Source organism: Sorex araneus, chromosome 1, assembly GCF_027595985.1.
Source record: "Sorex araneus isolate mSorAra2 chromosome 1, mSorAra2.pri, whole genome shotgun sequence".
Taxonomy (NCBI): domain Eukaryota; kingdom Metazoa; phylum Chordata; class Mammalia; order Eulipotyphla; family Soricidae; genus Sorex; species Sorex araneus.
The window spans coordinates 236,886,219-236,908,963 of NC_073302.1; the positions used below are offsets into that span (position 1 = coordinate 236,886,219).

At 38.7% G+C, this 22,745-nt stretch overlaps 1 protein-coding gene across 4 annotated transcripts in view; it reads right to left on the minus strand.

Annotated features, from left to right (window-relative positions):
- Positions 1-2,600: 2,600 nt before the first annotated feature.
- FRY (FRY microtubule binding protein) overlaps positions 2,601-22,745 on the minus strand; it is a 474,614-nt gene continuing 454,469 nt past the window's right edge. For 3 of the 4 annotated variants that reach the window (XM_055132608.1, XM_055133183.1, XM_055131584.1), the window contains 4 exons: positions 12,735-12,752; positions 10,699-10,809; positions 7,445-7,647; positions 2,601-5,482 (listed from right to left, as the gene is read on the minus strand). In XM_055132608.1, coding sequence (XP_054988583.1) covers positions 5,224-5,482; positions 7,445-7,647; positions 10,699-10,809; positions 12,735-12,752 — 591 coding nt within the window. In that variant the 3' untranslated portion in view covers positions 2,601-5,223. The remainder of the gene's footprint in view (positions 5,483-7,444; positions 7,648-10,698; positions 10,810-12,734; positions 12,753-22,745) is intronic. The other variant, XM_004604538.2, reaches the window with a different exon arrangement.

A 22,745-nucleotide genomic window follows, 5' to 3' on the forward strand; every position in this document is an offset into this window, starting at 1 on the left:
GATTCTTATCCAGGAGCCCTGCGGTCTGGGACTTTGCAAATCTCACAAGCTCCTGAGAGCTTGTTATTGTTAATGTTGCTGGTAACTTGACCACACTGGTTAACAATAAGTAAGAAGTTAGATAAAAGAGGAAATCAATGGCATCTCTGGCACTGCACATGGTTCTCCTTCACCACCCCCACAGGGTGTCTGGCTCTATGTATTGTAATCCAGGAGTGATTGCTAAGCAGGGAAATGGATAAATGCTGAGCACTGTTGGGTATGCCCTTCACCTGTGTGGTCCCCTCAACTCTCTCCCAAAAAGGAGGTCACGAGGAATAGGGGGTAAACGATTTCATGAAAACAAAGATAGGTCAATATTCTGAGATAGAATAACTCATTGGGTCATATCCTATTGTAAGAAAGATGATTGTCCATTGGATTTAGTGACACAAAGGTGACCTTAAAAAGAAATTTTAGTGGACCTGAGGTCATAGAGGGCAGTGAATAGAAAATACTTTTCAGAATGTTTTTGCCTTTAAAAAGCAGAAAAAATGGTGATAGCTAAAAGGGAATTTGGATAAAAGAGGTACTGAATAACTTTGTATGTTAGGACTTATTCAGTAGAGATTTTAATGGCCCAGCAAAGGAAGGAGATGCTTGCAACAGAAGCCTTTGTAAAGGGAAAGTTATTAGCTGAGGTGAATCAAAAGGAAAAGAGGTAGAAAGATTGTTATCTTGGGCATTGGAAATTTGGCATTTTCAGGGAATAAAATTTTACTGTATCATTATCTGATAGTTTATTTTGAGATCTGGTGCATGTGAGACAGGCAGAGTTGTAATTTGTCAGCAGTTGGAAAGGGTGGATCTAGTTTTAATTAGTTCGGATCACAAAAATCACAAATCACGAAGGATGGAAGTGAGATATCTATAATCCATGAACTTTAAATTTGTTAAGATGAAGATTGAAGATAGATGACAGGCAGTAGTAAGAACATCAACGCTTACAGATGGTTCTTCATGATAGGAGGAGTCTAATCAGGAAGTGTGGGCTGGGAGAATTGCAAAACTCCAGAGCAGGATGGAGAAGTTTGTGACCGTAGCCGGTGTGCTTATCAGTTTTGATGGGTCTTAGGATAGCCGTGAAATTGGTGAGTGGCCACAGAGGAGCAGAGGAGAGCCAAGACACCCCGGCAGTGAAAAGTTAAAAATATTAGGAAAAAGTTCCTGTGTCAGTTATCCAAAGGATTTTGAATTCCCTGGAAATGTTGTCAAAGAAGCTGAAGAAGGTGAAGAGGAAGCTGTTCAGGAGGGCATCAGATCAGCAGTTGTTAGGGCACTTGCCTTGCATCCTGCTGACACAAGTTCAAATCCCTGGTTCTCTGAGCACTGCTAGAGGTCACTCTTTTGAGCACAGAGCCAAGAAGAACTCCTGTGCACTGCTGGGTATGGCCCTCAAACAGAAACAAAGTATTGTTATAGTGATAAAATGTGTCTAAGCATGAAATTTGCCATTTTAAGGTACACAATTCAGTGCTATGACGTCTATTTGAAATATGATATAATCATCACCACTATCTCCTTCCAGAACCTTTTCATTACACCAAATGGGTCCTTTCAGTGTGTATTTCCTGGGAAGAAACACCTGGAGGTGCTCAGAGGTTACTCCCAGCTCTGTGCTTGGAGGTCATACCAGGTGGTGCCCTGGGCCCTGGTGTCAGAGGTGGAAGACGGTCTCACACCTGCAAAGAATGTGTACCAGCCTATTCAGCTCTCTCTGCAGGAATGATCTGTTTAAGCAAGCCATGGCCCTTCTCTTGGACACCCAGGTTATTTCCACTTTTCCCACGGAAGAACCAAGTTCTGCCTAACCCACACAACCCGCCTTGCCCCTCTGACTTCTTTTGTCTTTACCCATTAGATCTGGACCCTTGGCTTTTCCTTTGGCTGGAATGTTCTTTTCTCATTTTGTTCATGCCTCTGCTCAGATGCTGCTGTATCAGAAAGCTTCCTCTGGCCTCTTTTCTAGAGTTGCAGGACTATCTCTTCTTTATCCCTACTTGTTTTTCAAGACACTTGACACCCCTTGGAATAGACAAATACTTACTCTCCCAGTAAAATGTAAGCACGTGACTGAACTGGGTTCAATCCCTGGCATCCCATCGGTTCCCTGAGCACTGCCAGAACTAATTCCTGAGTGCAGGACAGGAGTAAACCCTGAGCACTGTTGGGTGTGACCCAAAAAATAAAAAAAGGAAAAAAGAAAAAAGAAAAAAATGTAAGCACTTTGAAAATAGGACATCATTTGTTTTAACTGCAATATACCTTGAAGTTGCCTTATGGTAAGTGAATGCACAACATATGTTCAGCAAAGAGGGAAAAAGGCAATTCTTTATAGACATTCAAGTATTAAATATAAGTGTACCCAAAACTTAAATTAAGTTTTATCGAGATACAGTTAACAGATTGTGAAACTCACTGTGAACAATAATGTTAAGTTCTTTAGTCACTTATTTGGGAGCAGACATACTCCAACTAAAGATAACTTTGTTCTCTGTGTAAATCTATCAATTGCTTACAAATTGGTGCTTGTCAAGATTTGGAACCAAAAGAGCCCTAAGACCAGTTAAATAAAATCTTTATTTCATAACTATATGAACACATTTACTAAATATTCTCACCCAACGGTGAGAATAACTCATTGACATGCCACTAAAATGCACGGTGCCTTTTCTAAGCCATTCTCTTCGCAGACTAAGTTTAATCAAGTTACACTTGGTACTGTGAACCTATCTGAATCGCTCTGTTCTCCCTGTGGACAAAAGGTATATCCTATTTTGATTCTGAACAGTACTGAGATATACAGAGGCATTTGTGTTATCACGGGAGCACCTTTAATATAATTACTTTCTCTCCTTTGGGAGAGAGTTAGCGAGCTGTACTCCTTACTCTATCCCTGGGAAAGTGAAAAATCAATGCTTTCATATCAGAAGCACAGTACAATTGATTGGTAGATCTAAAATTACTGCTGGGCTCAGCTGAGCTAGGGAAGCTTTAATGGCTCCCCCTGCTCCTCTCACACAGTTATCTTCAATCTCTATTCAAAGAGAGGATGTGAAGAAAGAAAAAGAAGAAATATTTCATGTTCACCAAGTTCTTCCTTAAAAATTAAGAGAAAAAATCCTGTCTGCTTTCTATGATGACAGATTATAAGATGGGTAGAAGCTCTCTGTTCGAAGGTCCGTGGAAAAGTCAGCCAAGTCTTTGCTACTGTGGCTTGGCACTGTGGTAGTCCACAGACATATACTTTTTTTTTTTTATTTCCCCCACACCCGCCCGCCAAGACATATACTTTTTTGAGACACTTTCCAGAGATAATACTTCAGTTCTGGAAAGTCCAAAACAGAAATCATCAGAAAAGTATGTTTACAGTAATATCCCCAAGTTCATTCAGTTAAAATTGGTGAACAGTTGTATCTGTGGTGACATTAATAAAAAAAAAAAAAAGACTGGGTTGCTTGCTTATTGTAGGATATTTCCAGAAAATTACAGCTGGCAATTCAGTTGCTGTATGTTAGGGATGCATGTAATACTTGCTTGTTGAAACAAGAGAGTAGAAAGTGAGTCAAAGTGAGATGGTTTTGTCTCTGATTTTTGAGTGGCATTTAGATGAGATAGGGGTTGGTTGATGAATTACAATGCTTCCATTTCTAGAGTATAGTTCAAGACTGTAAAAGTGACAACCTGATGACATCTCATAATGTTTTTAGTGAAAACACTGCACTTTAGCCGATTAGGCTGGGCAATGAGAACTCTCATCTGTCTCTGATTTGTCTTGGACTCACTTGAGTTGTTTGTGTGTTGGTGTACACTTACAGAGAGGTATAGACACCTTTTGTGGCTCAGGCCAGGAGGCCACACACCCCCTGTGCGTGCCGCATGGAACACAGATGAATGATGTCTCCTGAGATTGTCACTATGGCAACCTGCAGGCAAAACAGGAAGTGTGTGTCCATGGCAAACATTTTCATTACCTAAAAATAAAATTCATGGTCAGTATGTATTTTGTAATTTTTTTAGTCTAAAGGAAATTCTGAACAAAACATCAGCCAATAATATTACATCACAAAAACTTTAAATGTATTTACAGAGTGAATAAGTTACATAGATAAACTTTGAATATGCTTCTGATGTGCAAAAGATTTCCATGCACACATCTAACACTTGACAGCATTAAGTTTAACATAAGATGACCCTACATATATACGTTACAAATAAAATATGACATTTCTTAAGAAACAGTGACAATTCATATCTTACCATGATCCTGTTTTCCTGCTATTCAAGTGGATTATTAAAATATGCATGCGTGACAGGTGAAAGAACTGAAATTTATAAGATGGATGTCTTTGACTTTTTTCTACAAAGTGGCAAATTAGTTAAAAGTAACACTCATCCTTCTGTAGTATAAATATGCTCATAAAAGCAACCATCTAGTAAAAAGCAGCCAAAGTCCTTTAAAAAAAATCTCTCTGGACTATATTTGGTGCTAGGGTCCTTATCAGAGACCCCTGCAAAGAGATCCTTTTTCAGAACAGTAGCCTAGCAACATAAGAAAGATACTTCATAGCAGCTCCTTTTAGTTACAGCAATCGTATTCAAATTACAGTGTACATTAAATTGTCCATTTACAATTCCCTTTTCATATATACAGGCTGTCAGCTTTAGACTGTCTTACAGTTTTCTGTGGCCAGCTTCATTCTGCCTGTCTATTCCTCAGCACACACATACACAAAAAAAAGAAAGAAAAGAAAAAAAGGATCAATGAAGGTTGAGAAGAATGTACAAGTTTTAGAATACAAAATATTTTTTTACGTGAAAACATTGCACTTTTGCCAATCTAAAATCATTTCTACAAAGGAAGGTATTGTTCAGTGTAGTCGGCTTTGGTATGCAATGGGAGTCACTTCAGTAGTGAGTTGCATTTGCTCAGTAAAATGATAACACATATGTGCCACATAACATGACGAATGAAGTCTGTTCCAGAATGTTCTATACTACCTTGGTTCTTAGAGTATTGCTACGCATTGGAAGTCCTCTCATCCTCTACAGGAAAAGTCCTACAGGTGACAAGAGGGAGAACAGTCTGACCAAGCCTTCTGAAGGCTGAGAAGACACTGAATGACGTCACCCCAGCATGGCAGCACACCCAGTTTGGAAGCCATGGGGGCTGGGGGGCTCCTGTCAGAGACTAGTGCCGGAAACACTGGAGTCTGGAAGAAAAGCAGTGAGGACTCGGTAACTCTGGGCCCTGCGGATCATGTCCCGGATCTCCATGTTCAGCTCCATCAGCTTGGTGCAGATTTCAGTCAGGCTCTGATTCGACCCCACCAGTGCATAAGTACCCGTTTGTCCCAGAGTTTGATGACGGAAATAAATATTCAGTAGTGTCTGGACCTCATCATCAGAACTGCTCCCGAAGATGTCATTGGGCCACAGACTTCTGTAGTCATAAAGAGAACAGCATAGATTAGAGGCACACACAGAGTTTTCAAAGTTGAGAGGTTCTGAGTCTGTTAGCATAGTTATTTTAAATCACTCTTGAGATGATTCACATATGATACAATACACCCATTCACTGTATACAACTTAGTGGTTTCTAGTAGATTTAGAGTTGTGCCAATATCACCGTGATTTTAGAAATGAGTATTACTGACTTCCATAAAAATATCTATAGGTATAAAAATATCAGTAGGTAATTTGATCATCTTAAATCATTCATAGGATTAACTAAAGCATTCTGGCTCTAGTGAATGTGACAATATTATCAATGGGTAGAGTATAAGGAAACTCAAAAAGGACACATTTAAGTTATCTTACTAAATCTCCATGCCACATGGCGGCAGTGACACCAGGCTGTCCCTTCTTTGCTCCCCGCCTGCTCGTTGCCCTGGCTGTCACCCTCACAATGCGCCTCCAGGCACCATCTTAGCACACCAACAGCCCTGGTCCAGAGACACTCAATTGAATCCCAAAATTGTTAGTGCCCTACAGAAATGTCTCTGGAACCCAATCTAGGATTCCAGAAGTGCACGGCCACAACACCCATGATATTCAAAATGAGCAATGGACAATAAGCAATCTAGCATCTGCCCCTAGCAGGCAGGCTTGAATGGTGGTGGGAAAATTTGAGCAAAACATAATGCCCAAAATTAGAGAGAGAGTACTGGGGAAATTGCCTGCCATGGAGGCAGGGTGAAGATTGGGATGGAGTAGGGAATATACTGGGGACACTGGTGGTGGAAAGTATGCACTGGTGGAGGGATGGATGTTTGATCATTGTACGGCTGAATCTCCAACATAAAAGTTTTGTAACTGTATCTCACGGTGATTCAATATAAAAAAAGAAAGTAATGTGGAGTTCATGCCCAATTCAATCAGCTTAATCAATGGCTGAATAAATAAATAGCAGTATTCCTTCATTAATAAATAAATAAAAATCTTGGTCTCAGGTTATGCAAAGGTATGCTTTGAAGTGTCTCAACTTTTTCTGGACACTCTGAAAGCAGTGTCTAATACCCAGGATCAGCACCAATACTTTATATAGTCAAGATATAAAAATTAATATTTTGGTCACAGTCAAGTTCTAAGAAAGTATATAAAAACCTTAGATGTTTTCTCTTTCTCTTTTTTAAATGTAAAGCAATAACTAATTTATTTTTTCTAACAGAAGAATTAAAAAATAAAAAAAATTTAGTCACTCAATTTAATTGAGACAGATTTGAGTTAGATTCTACTGTTTTTTATTTTTGACTTTTTTTTTTCTTTTTTGGGTTACACCCAGCAATGCACAGGGGTTACTCCTGGCTTACTCAGGAATTACTCTCTGGCAGTGCTCAGGGGACCATATGGGATGCTGGGAATCGAACATGGGTTGGCCACGTGCAAGGCAAATGCACTACCCTCTGTGCTACCACTCCAGCCCCTATTTTTGACATTTTAAATTCATTTTGGATACCAATATAAAAATAAAAAAGCAAAGTACAGTAGGTGAGCCACTGCTTTGCATATGGTTGACCCATGTTCGATCCCTGGTACCCCAAATGGTCCCCCAAGCACCACCAGGAGTAATTTCTGAGTGTAGAGCCAGGGGTAACTCCTGAGTATTGCTGGGTATGACCCCAAAATAAAAAAAAAACCAAGCAAACAAACAAACAAAAAGTAGCAAGTTTAAAAACCACAAAGACAATACTAGGAAAGAAAGTGACATTCTATTATTGCTTTTGAACTTACATGTGTAACCCATCTCTAAATAAATCAAGACAAAGTGAGTCTTATAGCATTGCAAACTATCTCTCCACATTATTCAACAATTATAGATGTTCTTTCTATAGGGAGTGAGATCCTGGTAGAGAATAGTAGACCTGCATTTCCTCTCACCACCTCAAGAAGAAATGGCAGTTACCTGCACTCCCTGATTTGCCGTAAAGCTTTGCCGAGTTCATTGTTTTTCAAGCACTCCAGCATGGATTGGATGGCCGCTTCGGTGGACGTGAAGGAGGGCTCGGACCACGCTCCCTCTATGTAAAGCGGGTCAGCTGCAATGGCTGCAGTGGCCTCCTTCAGATTTTTCTTTAAGTCACTCAGTTCCCTGGACATATTGAGCAGCTGTTAAGAGAAATTTTTTTTACTAGACTTAGTAGGCTGATTTGAAAGTCCTGGAAAAACATGACGATGTGGATCTGGTGAAGCACAAGTTAAATACTCTGATAATCGACAGCTGGCAAGTGAAATGACTTAGTGGCACAGGTAGGACTTGTAGGGTTGAATGTATTAAATATATACATATTAGGAGAGGTGGTACGCTATTCTTGTATTGATGATTAAGACTTTAAAGTATCTTCATTGGGGTGGGATGGCACACACTGAGGTATAGAAACAAGAGAAATGCCTAGGTGTTGGGCAAGTGGGGTTGATTCTGCAGGGCCAGGAGGTCAGTAGATTTTCTGTCCCTCAGTTTACTCATATGTGAAACTGAAGATATTACCTCTCTCAAAGGATTATTTATTATTATTATTGCTCTGTGTTCAGGGGTCACTCCTGGCAGGTTGAGGTGCCATATTCAGTGCCAAGGATTGAATCTTAGTTGGCCACGTGCAAGACAAGCACCATACCTGCTGTACTACTGCCCCCACCCTCACAAGGTTATTTTAAAGATAAAATGAGATAATTTATGTAAAATGCTTAGTATAATTTAGCACACATGTACTCAATTCACATTATAATGTAAATTATATACTGACATTGTTTGAATATGCATTTAAAAAGATATATATATATACACCACACACATATATTTCATATTTCTGTAATGGGAAAAGATTTGAGACATAATTCTACAGAAGAGGAAGAAAATTTCAAAGTAATGCTATTATAGATATTAGTGAGGGGAAATGGTTTTAGAGAAATGGGAGACTATTTCTCTAAAACTTAAAGTCATTCAAGTCCTGCTGGAGAGACAGTGCAAAAAGCTGAGTATGTCTTTGCTTGTGGGAGACCCAGATTCATTTTCCATCACCACATCATCCCCTGAGTACTGCTGGGAGTGACCCCTGAGCACCGCCAGGTGTGGCAACAAAACAAAAATGAATAGAGATCCAGGGTTCAAAAGAGAGAACTCATATCACTTCTTAGTGTCCCCAAAATGTACTCTGAGAGATCAGTGAGTTGCAATCTGACATCAAGGGCATTTAAAAAAACTGGTATTAATTTTAATGACTTTTCTTTTGCTATGCAAGTTGATGGTGTCTGTTTCCTTTTGGAAAGCTGATTTAGCAAGATTAAAAAAAGTTAAGGCCCTGTGATTTCAAGGTTATTCATAGTTGAGTTTCAGGCATACAATGTTCTAATACCAATCTGAACACCAGTGTCAACCTCCCTCCATCAACGTCCTCAGTTTTCTTCTTCATCCCCAGTACTAGTGTACAAGTGATAGAGCTGAAGTCTCCGGGACATCTAACTTATCTTCATACTGATTCTGTTACATACAACCCTCCTGCTCCAGAACTAGTTTGAAATTTTATTGAGGTAATCTTAAATAAAGCATTAAATCTTAAATAAAGTATCTGGACTATGTAGTTTTTGACTTTGAAAGAGAATTCTCCTTAAATCACCCTAAAACTAGGATGTTTTGAATACTTCTGTATAGTAGTCAAAACTTACAAGAACCAATGAGAAATTAACTAGATTTTAAATAATGCTATATTATATGTACATATATACACACATGGCATGCAATGTATAATTTGCTAAAGTGAATTTTTAATGTGGAAAAATGACATGTGGATTGAACTACTGTGTTCTTCTCTTCTTGATCAAAGACAGATTCCTGTTAAATACCTACCAGAAAAGAAAAAAAAGAGTAAACTTTATCTGACAACTTGGAAAAGAAAAGATTATCAACTGTCTTCTATTTCATCTGGCAGTTAATAATTGTATGGTGGAAAGCTGCAGCCTGAAGAATTCACAATAAACAAATATACCTAAATCATGCCTTCTTTGAAGCTGTCATTGAAAAGTATTCTTAAAAACCATAGGGCATGGGACTGGAGCAGGTAGGGTGCTTTCCTTGCATGAGGTTAACCTGGGTTCCATACCTGGTATCCTATATAATACCTTGTGCACTTCCAGAAGTAATTCTTAGTGCAGAGCCAAGAGTAACTCCTGAGTATTGTTGGGTATGGCCCCCAACTCCTCCCACCTCCACTTAAAAAAAAATCATAGTGCTAGATAATATAGTCCAGTGGGTAGAGGACTTGCCTCAGATGTGGTTAATTCAGGTTTGATTCTTGGCACTGGATATGTTCCTTTAGCACCTCCAGGAGTGATCCCTGAGCACAAAGCCAGGTGTAAATCCTGAGTACCACATGGTTTTGTGTTCATGGAATTGCTCCTGGTGGTGCTCAGGGCACCATATGGGGTGCAGATCGACTGCACTGGAAGCAAGTGCCTTACCCTCTCTTCTAAGGAAGAGTAGTGATGAGGGATGCCTGTACTCTGGTAGAGAGTGTGGTGTAGTACTGCTGTTTTCATGAGATACGAGCATTTACAGTATTGTAAACCACATTTAAAAAATATGTGACTGAAAAAATTACTTAAAAAATTGATGCAGGTGTGATTTCCTCCAGAAAGTTTTCCTGTTTCAAATATAAGGACACATACAAAAAGTGAAGGAAGCAAAAACCGTAATATGAGAAGTTTTTTGCAAACAAGGTGCCCAGACCCAGGGCAAGGGTGAGGGTGAGGTGAGTGAGGTCCATCAGCACAGCACTTAGGAGGACATGTACTTCTCAGGGTTATCTTCAAATGGACAAAGGCACAGCGCTTGCCTCACCCTAGTCCTGGCACTGCTAGGACTTGAAATAAATACAGGACATATTTAAGACTTGTTTTTGAGCAAATTATGTGGGGATGAAGTGACTTAGACAGCTATAACAGAGGAGGGAAGAGAAAAAAAGAAATAATTTTTTTTTTCTTTTTGATTTTGGGTCATACCTGGAGATGCTCAGAGATCACTCCTGGCAGTATCTGAGTGAGGGACCATATGTGACGCTAGGGAATGAATCCAGGCTGACCGTGGGAAAGGCAGTTCTATCCCACGGGCCCCTGAATGGAACAATTTCTGTGCAGGACTCAAGGCAAGGAGATTTGTGGGCTCACCTCTGGCATGGAGCTGACTTCATGCACCTGGCCGATGAGCTTACAGTAGGATTGAAAAAGCAGCAGCAGCTGGAAGTGTAGTTTATATAATCTCTGACACAGCTCCAATTGCTAAGGAGAAAATTGGCAGGGGGGAACAAGTTATTAAGGAGGATTCTTATAAAACAAGTGAAATCTTGGTGGCAACAAACACATGTCTTTTACAGTCAAGAAACAAATGTCACTATCTTACAATTTCAAGTAAGCCAGGAAGAGCAAAATTCAGTCACTGTCAGTGAGAAATTGACCATACAACCTTGAATAAAATAGCTCCAGAAAAGTACTAACTAGATTGGAGTTATAGCTAGAAAGGGCCTGGATGAACTGCCAACGTTCTATTGTATTTGCCAGTGAAATTGCTGTGAATTGTGGCACTTGCATTAATTTTATAAGCTCTAAATCTGATTTTAAAAGCCAAGAATTTTTTTTGATTAGAAGTATGTTTGCAGGGCTGGGATAGTGCTCAGTAGAAGGGTGTCTGTGGCCTCCTATGTTTGAAGCCCTCAGTTCAATCCTCACCACTTCCCTAAAAAAAAAAAAAAAGACCTTCAAGAATAACAAAAAACATATCTGGAAGGTAAACATAAAGTTATTCTAGGCATCATATTTATAACTTCAGCAGACACTGGGAAATTATTGTGTGACACTTCTGGCAGCTTTCCAGGGTGCAACCCTTTAACCTCAGGTCTATGTAAGCACAATGTTCTCTCCAATTCTGTACCTGCTTTAATGATGTGCCTCCTACTCGGTGCTCAGTCAATATTGGATGAGTTAGAGAGACATAAAAGGGTATATGGAGAAGATAAATGATAAAAACAAAGGATTTCTATGGAAAAAAAACATATACAAGTTTCGGTATGACTACACAAATGGTCTTTAGTCCCTGCAGATACCTTTGAAACATAACCCATTTTCATTATATAGCTTTTGTGTATGATGAAGGGGAAACAAATTATGAGTAACTCCAATACCAACAACCATACCACTTTGAATTTTATATGCTTAGAATGGCTTCCACACTTTGCTTATTTTATTCCAAGAATGGGTTCACCTCTAGAGAGGGAAAATGGCTCGGTGAAAAGAAAAAAATAACTTTCACTTGTTGAATTTCATGATTCAGAGTCACCAGTGAAAGGGGGTTAAATCTGTGGCTTAAATGAAACTCTTCACAGTTCAGGTCTCAAATGAACAAGGCTAAATAGAACTTTTCTTTTACTAATAGACTATGAAGCACTCGGCTCAGAACTGGGAGCTTCTGAGGTGACTTAAAATTGCTCCCTCATATCAGATTGTGGAGAGAAATGACAACAATTCAAATTTAGGTTTTTGGAAGAATATACTACTGATGGTACTGGCCAAATTTTGCTCTGAAATTTAAAGTTATTCAAATTTGTGCTAAGACTATCTGAACTAAGCTTGTTCTCTCACATATTCTGTCAGGCCTGCAGGGAAAAAACAATCTTTCAGTGATTGATTTATTCTTTCAATGCCGGTGATTAGACTAAGTTTAAAGGAATAGCTACATTCATGAATTAACCCATCCTAGATCTTTGGTTGTTTTAGTAAAGCATTTTGTTTTATGACCACTAAACTTTTCTTTATGGAAATCTTTTAAAAAGATTAACTGCAGAGACTTGCAGATAAAATTCTGACTCACAGATAAAAAAAAATTAAAAAATAAAGACATAATGTCACCTTCCCAATTGAGAGTGAAACCTAGCTATGAAAAACTCTGACTTTTAAAAGTGTCAGATAATAATCTTTATCATTCAAAAAATTTCACTGATAGTATGAGAGTTCATAGCAATGTAGGTTTCTACTTTGGGAGGAAAGCAGCCCGGGAAGCTCCTGATAAATTGCATGTCTAAGTCTACTAAATAAAACAAAATGAAATGAAAAGGGGGAAACCATGCTAAAAGATATAATAGTAACTGTAAAAATAAGATTGTTATGGGTCCATGCCTCAATGGACAAAGAATGAAAGAAAGTTAACTTACTGCAAGAGATTCCATTTGCTACACAGCAAGCATGGCACAGGAAACAAGGGAAAGGAAAGAAAGTACAGGGTCAGTGTAATGCATGCAACAGGAAGCACGGCCCTCTTCCAAGAGCAAAACCGTCAGCGGTATTAGCATTGCTTGCCCAAACTTGATCAATGGTTGCAAATGTTGTACCCATTCAACATGCACAGCGATCTAGTTAAAAAAAACAAGCCTCCTAGTGGGAAGAGTTCCTCTGAAAAGAAAATTTATAATCTTGTCAAGTCTTTGATTAGTTGGTTTAGATTTTAATTCATCAGCCTTGAAGACCAGAAGTCAAAACATTTATGGCTGGAAGATTTTAATGTATAAATGTGAATAATATGTACACGCAGGAAAACCGACAAGACTGTGTTATTTAAAGAACAACAGTACCAAATAAGTGATACCATTGCTATTTGTTAGTTAAGGCAGAAACTTTTCATGTTTAATTTTATATCTGCTAACCTGTGTATACCCAATCAACATAGAATGAAAAAAGCAACCTAAATGGCATTTCTTTAGAATCAATATCCACTGTGAGGGTATTAGATATAGTCATTTTGAAAGACTATCCTATTCTTGAGTGTGAGATATGAAAAGAATTTTTCTTGCATTAAAAAACATTTCCTGTACTAGGGGATTTCTAAAGGTAATCTAGGACTCACTGTCAAATAATAAAGATTTGGGACCAGTGAGGTAGTACAGGGGCTACTTGCCACTTGACTTGCATGCGTCTGACCCAGGTTTGACCCCTGGCACCACATAAGATTGCTTGGGCAGCACCAAGAGTGATCCCAGAGAGGAGAGCCAGTTGGATGTGGCCCTCAAACCAAAACTGATATAAAGAAATAAGAGCTTAGCATAAAAAACATTTTAAGTGGGATTCCCCACTGTGGTGACCATTTTTGGAACGTTATCATCTCAAAAAAAAAAAAAAAATGAAGGGGCTGGAGTGATAGCACAGCGGGTAGGGCATTTGCCTTGCACGTGGCCGACCCGGGTTCGATTCCCAGCATCCCATATGGTCCCCTGAGCACAGCGAGGGGTAATTCCTGAGTGCAGAGCCAGGAGTGACCCCAGAGCATCACTGGTTGTGACCCAAAAAGCAAAAAAAAAAAAAAAAAAAAAAAGAAGAAAGTTTAAGAATGTAAAAGAGATGTATACAATTTGACAGGGCTAAAAAAATCAATTAGGCAATTTCTAATTATTGGTTGGTATATGTAGTTCTGGATTTTAAAACCAGTTAAAGACCTACAGAACTTTTTACTCCTTGACAAAAAAACCAAACCAAAAAATCCTATTTTAAATCTCTTTTCAAAACCAAAAAAAAATCTCTGGGTTATTATCAGTTTAGTTACTGAATTTAACATATTATAGAACGTATAAGAAAACCCTGTTGGTACTAGACTGGTAGTACAGTGGGTAGGGCATTTGCCTTACACAGGACCGACCTGGTTTGATCCCTGGCATCTCATATGATCCCCTAAGCACTGCTAGGAGTAATTCCTGAATGCAGAGCCAGGAGTAACCCCTGAACATTGCTAGGTGTGATCCCTCCCCCTCCCCCCAAAAAAAACCCAAACAAATGAGCAAAAAGTCAAAAACCCAAAGTTGTGAGTTTTAAATTAGGATCTATAAACATAACTAAAATGATACCACCAATTTCTTGCAGTGCTTGCTGCTGGCATTGCCTGGGTCTGAAAAATGTCTATTATATTATGTTTATGGGGGACTTTTTGGGTCAGTAGTCATGAATATCTTTCAAAGCTCTCTAATCCTTTAAATCTGTGACATACAACTGAGGTAATTACTATTTTCAAGACTTGTTACCACAAATTTTTTTTACAGGCAAACCTTATGTACTGAAATAAATGTCTTCCTAGAAAGGAGTACAGGGGCCAGAGACTCAGGTCTACAGACACAGAATTTCTTAGAAAATATATTTGATTGAAACAGCATGCACATTATTTATCATGTAACTGCTTCTACCATGGAATTTACTTCTACCGTGGAACAAATCGAGTAAACTACAAAATCTGTGTGAAAATTAAAAAAAATTTTTTTAAGTGTTTCCCAGAACAAGATTGTAATTCAAGAAGATCATCCAATCAGTTAAAGTAAAATCTTCTCTATTCAATAAAGCAACAAGACTTTTGGACTCCAGCTTGTGCTCAGGGATTTCATTGTCAATGAATTCCTCCCACTCAGCTCTCAGGACACAAAACTCTGTGTTTCTTGGGAGATGGCCAACTAAATGAACACCAGTTCTCAGTGTCTTTCTTAAACTCTCCTTTTTAGGTAGACTGAAGTTGTCTTGGAATTTATTATTATAGCATCCTTTCTTAGGCCACAGCCTAGGACCTACTTTTAGATCCTGAAAAAGGAAGCGCAAAATGTTTTTCTAGAAAGGCATTGGATGAAAAATGTTACCCTCCCTCATTAATGATCTGGATTTAAAAATAATCCATAAAGGCTTTTCAAAACATATAAATTTATATTTTGGTTAACTTAGATTTTTTTGGAGATGTGGAATGTCTGTGTTTTAATTAGTTATAAGGATTTTCCTTAAGCCCTATTTCTGTGTTCCTGATACGGTTTGGTTATTATACTAAATAGAGAGAGTTTTTTTTTTTTCTCAAAACGAGAAAAAAACCTCCCAAGAAACCAAGATATTAAGAACTAATCCCAGACTCTGGGGAGATAGCGCAAAGGGCTGAGTGCAGGCTGTGCATGTGGGATGCCTGGGTTCCACCCTCAGTGCTGCCAGGTCCTTGGAGCACCACTGGGAGTGACTCCTAAGCAACTTGCTGGGAGCAGCCTCTGAGCACTGCTAGGTGTGGCGCCAAACAAAACAAAACAAAACAAAAGATGGTGTTGCTTACAGCACAAATCTGGTCAAATTTTGGCTGATTTACAGTGGCATAACTTGATGTTGTTTCTCCATATTCTTCTCAAAAATGTTCTTTACATACAGTCATGTAATAATCAGAAATTTTTCACATGACAGAAGACGAGTGTACTAGATTAGCTGTATTCATCATATTTAATCTGTGAAGGTTTGTGAAGGTTTAAACTACAGGTATGAGATTTAAAGAATATAACTGAAGTTAGTAGCTTTTTTACTCAGTAATACATAGAATCACCTAACCCCTTAACCTGGTCAAACTGATGTGTACTCACCTGTTGCTGATATCAGCGACCTGGAACACTGAGAACTACTTTTATTGTGTTTGTGGAATAGTTTTTTTTTTAAACCTTGGTCATGAATGTTTTTTAAATTCTTGAATGACAACTGCCCTTAAGTTTATGCCACAGATTACGCAAGTAGAGGTAGTCACTATTTTCATTAAAACTTCAACAGACATTTCCTTAATTAATAAAGGAAAAAGATTCCTTCTTGAAGGCTGGTTTACTCTGATTTGCTTAAAAATTACCGTTTCATACAAAAAAAAGTATCTTATTAAGCAAATGAAATATTAAACTGGTTTAAGTTTGTGGAAGAAAAGAAGTTCCAAGCATCTCATTCATTGATTATGCATAGATAGTAAATAACTGAGTGGGTTAGTTTTACAAAAAGACTTCAATACTTAGGATGGTGATTTGATTATAATAAAGGAAAATGTAGCAGGACTCCATGTAAATTTTGTACTTGAATTTACAGAGTCAAATGTTCAAGTAGTGCTCAGAAATATCTGTTAAGCTATGGCTACATCAATTATATTCACTTACAGTACACATTGTGTGTGGAAAGATCATTGGCTTCGGCAAGGCCAGCTCTGCAGAACTGGGGAGGTGAGCCCTATTTGTTTGCTATAAGGCCAAGACTGCTGTGGCTGTTTCGTGAGCCTAAGCTGAGCGCACCGCCACCCCACCTTCTCTATCGAGCAGTAACCATCCAGAATGTATTTCATGGGAGAGGGAGATCAACGGAAACCCACATTCTTAAGTTGAAGTGATTTTTTTTTTTTGGTCTTTGGGTCACACCCGTGATACTCAGGAATTACTCCTGGCGGTGCTCAGGGGACCATATGGGATGCTGGGAATCGAACCCGGATGGGTTGGCCTCCTGCAGGGCAAACACCCTGCCCACTGTGCTATCGCTCCAGCCTCAGAAGTGATGGTTTTACGACAAAATACTGATAAAGCCCTAAAGCCCTACCCACAAATGAGTAGAAGAGTTCTCACTAGACACTAGCATCTCAGACTCCTGGGTCTCAAAAAAATTAACAATTCTAATCACCAAGAGACCTAAATCATTTTCCAATTATGCCTGCCTTAAAAATGCCTTTTAAGACGAGGGAGATGGCTCAAAAACTATAGAGTGAATACTTTGCATACTGGAGGTGAGCTGATGCCTGGCACTGTCAGGAGTGCCACTTGAGACCAAATATCTGGGAGTGGCCACCAGGTTTGGTCCCCAAACCCAAATAAGCAATGTCAGTTTTAAAAATATTTTTGTTTAAAGTCAGCTTTGTGGTGTTGTACATGTGCTAAGAATTCTCCAATATACTTGATGAGCATTTGTGTTTTACATGTACCTGAGTTATTTCTCACATGGCAATACATAACTCCCGCTTTTCTGGAAACACAGTGTTCTCATTGGTTTTCCCACCCCTATGTGGGGACCTTGGGAGGCCAGACCTACATTTCCTCATTATAAGAAACAGTCCAGGTGTCCTGATGACTAGCATCTGGCTCTTGTTCTTGGTGTTAGGGACTCAGAGGCCATGGGGTTAGTGGGGAGAAGTCCATAACGCAGCTTGTAGTTAGTCCAACCTTCGGCCACTGGGCAGTGTTGTCAGCCATTGTTTTAGAAAGACAACAAAAATTCTGCTTTGAATGTCTGTGTATTGCGAACAATCCAACATTTAAATAATAGGTTAAAAAAATACAGGCTTAATAAAATCTATCTATAAACTGGCTACAGCCTACGGGTCCTCAGAGTGTAAAAATTTTTATTAATTTGATGACTACAACCTCATGGTGAGAATAGAAGAAAAGTGGAAAATAATCAATGCCAAGAAAAGAATGTTATTCTCTTTCACAGGAATTTATCAGATATGGCACCTGTTAATAATGAGTAGAAATCAGCTATTGGCAAAGAGCAGCTTAATCAGAGTAGGGCCTGAAGGTGAAATCATATGAGGGAAATCATATGTTATACACCTGATCAGCATTTCTGAAAGACTAATACCTGTCTGCCCAAGACTTGATTTTACTAGGTTTGGTAAAGCTAATACCAAAAACACACACTTCTCTGAAATAGAGAATATATATATATATATATGTATATATGATAGTTATTGGCATATCAATATCACAATTTATATCCTGACATAGATTCTGCAAGTTGTAAGTTCACTTCCTATCCCCATTCTACTTGACCTCCTACAAAGGATAGTCATAATTATTAGCCATAATAAACTATTCCAGAAAACACATAATCTCATTAATGTAGAGAATTGGATAAAAGCACTTGAGAATTGCTTTGTGAGTTAAACATTTTTTGGTTTTTGCTTTGGGCTGGAAGCCAAGTGGAATCTCTAATCAGCAAAATAATGTCTCTATGAATTCCGATTTAAAAAATAAGATCAATATTTAAATGGATACTCTAATTTCTCCTCAAAGTTAACTTTTGGTGTATAAAGACTTCCCTCCAATTTGTCTTCAAAACCCATTTTTAGTCTTGTACAGATGTTAACTTCGATGAGGACTAAGATTTACTGCTCCCCCAGCCCCCTTCTGACTATGGCTAGCCATTGTTCAAATCCAGCAATGTTTCATTCAAGGGACTTATCTGTATGCCTGTTTGCCCATCTGCTATGGTTTTATCTGCATGCCAAGTGGCAAAACTACTTTTAGAATTTACTAACAAATTGAAACAAGAGTTTTAACCAACTACTGTATCCCAGATGATTGCAACTCAGCCTTTCTGACTTATTAAGAAAGGCAACCTCTTTCTTCAATTGCTACACAATTTGCTTTTCTGACAAACATCAGACTTCAGAATTGTCACACACAAAGGACCGAAAAGAACTTCTACAGAATTTAGTCTGATTTTCAGTCACTAAAGTGTCAGGAAGAATTTGAGGCATTGAGCTATTAACAATGGGATGAAAGCATGATAGTTTTTACAGAAATGTTGGAAACATCAGATTCAGTTATCTTTTGATCTTATTGCTCTAGAAAGCCCCAGGCTCATCATTTCTGAGTGTTTTATGGTGAGTCCTAAAACTACTAGACATTTCGATACATGGTAAAAAATATTCTCTAGCATTTTCTTCTTATATTTTTCTACCAAAGTTGATTTTGAAAAAGTATGCACAAAAAGAAAGAGTAAAACCTTTACTTAGCCTTTGAATTAATTTCATTTGCAAATTTGGAAAAATTCTTTAAAGAATGGTTATAAAGAATTTAGTAAAATTTTATATGTATCGTGCCTAAGAAATACTAGTGTCTTTTTCCCACTTTTGTATTCTCTAGTCTTTATTATAATGCTAATAGTCCCATATAAATGTATAAATAAGTGAATTATAAAAAGAAAAAAGATGGGGAACTGGAACGATAGTACCAGGTAGGGCATTTGCCTTGCATTTGGCTGACCTGGGTTCAATCCCTCACTATTTGGGGGACTGAATCCCCCAAATATATATGGTCCTCCAAGCACTGCCAGGAGTAATTGCTAAGTGCAGAGTTAGGAGTGACTCCTGGACATTGCCAGGTGTGATCCAAAAAGCCAAAAAGAAAGAGAAAAAAAAGAGATGGTGTACGTGGCCAAGCAGGATTTGACTCCTGGTACTGCATATGATCCCTGAAATTGTCACGAGTAATCTTTGAGTGCTATCACTCCAGTCCTACAATGGAAGTATCTGTCAGATGTCCCAGAAGGAAACACAAACACCTGGAAAGAAGAGAGGAGAAAAGAGACTGGAGACTGAAGTGATAGCACAGTGGGTAGGGCGTTTACCTGGCTGACTTGGGTTCAATTCCTCCGTCCCTCTAGGGGAGCCCGACTGTGAGTGTCCCGCCCGCACAGCAGAGCCTGGCAAGCTACCCATGGCGTATTCGACATGCCAGAAAAATTAACAAGTCTCACAATGGAGATGTTACTGGTGCCTGCTCGAGCAAATAGATGGAACAGTGGGAGGACAGTGCTATAGTGCTAATCTTTGAGTAGTTAGGAGTAAGCCCTGAGCACTGCCGGGTGTTTCCCCCAAACAACAACAACAGCAACAAAAAAAATAGAAGAAAAGAGATAGAATGTAGTAAGACCTACAATTAGGATAAAAATGGAAAGAGGAGGGTGAAAAAAAATAAGTAATGAATTGGCAAGAAGTGAAAAATAAGTAAAAAGAAATCTTGTGACAGAGATAAAGAACCACAGGACAAAAAGAACACTTAGAGTAAAACAACAAAAATAAATTGTAAGTACTACAGAAGCACATATTTGAAAATTGGAATGTTTTGGTAAAAGGATAATATAATTAGAATTTGTATTTTTTTAGAGTTGACCAGGAAGCTATAAAATAATTATTAGATTTTATTTCAATGGCTCTTCCTAAAATATGTAATGCATTTACGCACTTTTAATTGAAATTTGGTAACATAATAGAATGTGATAATCAAGGGGGTTTGGATAACTACTTAATATAATTAGTTGCACACATATCACTATACAAATGATATCATGGGTAGGACTAGGCATGTGCAAATTTACTAACATAATTTTTCTAGATAGCACACAATTTTCTAGGTATATTGTAAACTGACAACTATTCTATGGAATAAATTTCTTTTTCTTGTTTTTATTGCATACCTAGCTGTGCTCAGATTTGCCCAGGTAAGGCAAGTCCTTACCCATTGTACTATCTCTCAGGCCCCATGGATTAAATTTATTTTAACAGCAGAGCATAGTGGAACAAAGATTGGGCCTGGAATCAAAAGGCATTGTTGTTATTACTATATTATTATCGTTATTATTGTTATTTGGGTCATGGCATAGGTGCTCAGGGCTTACTGAATGGCTCTGCATTCAGGAATCACTCCTGGTAGGGTTAAAGGACCATATATGCTACTGGAGATTGAACCCAGTCAGTTGCATGCAGGGAAAGTGCCTTAACCCCGTACTTGAAGAACCCAGTTTTTGCCCAAACTGGGGACATTGGTGCTGGGAAATGTACACTGATAGAGGGATGGGTGTTGGAACACTGTATAACTGAAATCCAATCATGAACAACTTTATAATGGCTATCTCATGGTGATTTAATAAGAAGACATTTTAAAAAAGTTATTGGTATTAACAGGTAACCATAAAGGTGGAATTACAGGCTATATATATGTATATATTTAATGTACTTTTCTTAAGAATGTTAATGGTAGTTTATTCAGTGAAAAATCAGAGTCAAAAATAATCTGAGCACTTCACAGTTTCATATTCAGGGACTGCTAGTGTATTTTGAGCTGCCCGATGAAGTTTGCACTGCATGAGAGACATATCATGTAACATTAAGCACATTTAAAGCTGTAACACAAAGAAACCTTTCATCATGTATATTTGTTGTTTCCAGACATAGCAGCTAAGCTACACTTTTGCATGTCACTTATCAGTCACAGAACCCTGGAGAAATCAAGCTTGGTTTCCTCAGTTCTAGAATAGGGCCAGTGCTGTCAGCCTTATCTCCTATGCCAGGGAGCAGCAAATAAGTTAAAGGATATGGAAGTTCTCTCAGCTGCAATGTAAAAAAAGAAATGTGTCCAAAAAGAAAGCTGGTGATGTGAAAATGCAAATCAATACTGTATTGGGATCCTGAGTTCCAGGCCTTGTAACTTTCTCATTCAAGCTGCAGTCTTTATTAAAATAGCTGAAACGGTTCCTTGATGAGTCACCAATGGGATGGATAATTCCTCTCAGGATTGCAGACAGACTTATTCAAAGAAAATGATCAAATTGGTATTCCATTAGAAAAACTGATCCCAAACTTTATTTGGTTCTCTTTACCCTACTGACACAGTTCTAGCAGGTGATTTTACTTTTTCTGGTGAGTGCAGAGCCTAAATGCTTTTTCAGCAATGATGATGAAACTCCAGGATCATAACCTCTCCGCCTAAACACACTCGCCAGCAGCTGCCTCAGCTGTCTTCACTGCTCCTCTCCGCTTCACTTCCAGAAGGATCCTTGGTAGAGTGGGAGAACTGAGTCCAATTATACCTACCTGTTAAAACCCCACAGTTGCTTTCCACCCTGCATGGTCTGGCTTCTGCCAGCTTCTAGACTCTTCTCAAAGTTTGCTCCAAGTGGCTTTTGTTCTCCCGGCCAATATGGGTTCTCTTCAGTGTTCGCAAAGAACCAGGCTCCCTCCTGCCTCAGGCTTTGAAACTCTCCACTCACACCTCTTGCCTGGAGGACTTTAGAGGCCTTCCCAGCACTGCCCTCCCCATGATCACGCGCCCTGACTACAGGCTCCTTTAGCACCTCCTGCTCTTTTCTTTCCTTTAGGACAATTCCTGCCATTGATACCTATCAGATCTTTGACTAGTGAGTCTCCCTGATGAGACCAGGACCTTCAGGAGGGCAGAGAATTGTCTGTTAGGTGGGCCGTAACAGAAACACACTGAATGTAACAGCAGATTCGATCAGTTTAACCCATCTACACTGCTTGATCTAATTTCCTGTTCAATATGGCATGCACTTTGAGGTGTGTACTGAATACAATTCTAAATGAGAAAAGAAAAATCTGTGTTGCTTAAAGGTCAACCACTTTCTTCACCACTGAGGGAACCAAGTAGTTTAGTAAATGAGTATTGAAATTAGTTTTCATATTTTGAAGAACAGATGTTAGGAAAACGATTAGTAGAGTTAGAAAGTCTCTAGCAAAATGATTATTTTTATACCTCCATTTTTCCAAAGGGAAGAAACCCCAGATATCTTCAGCACACAGTCATGCTTGGTTTGAAAGTCATTCTGGCTTATGCTACTGGCTTCTTGAC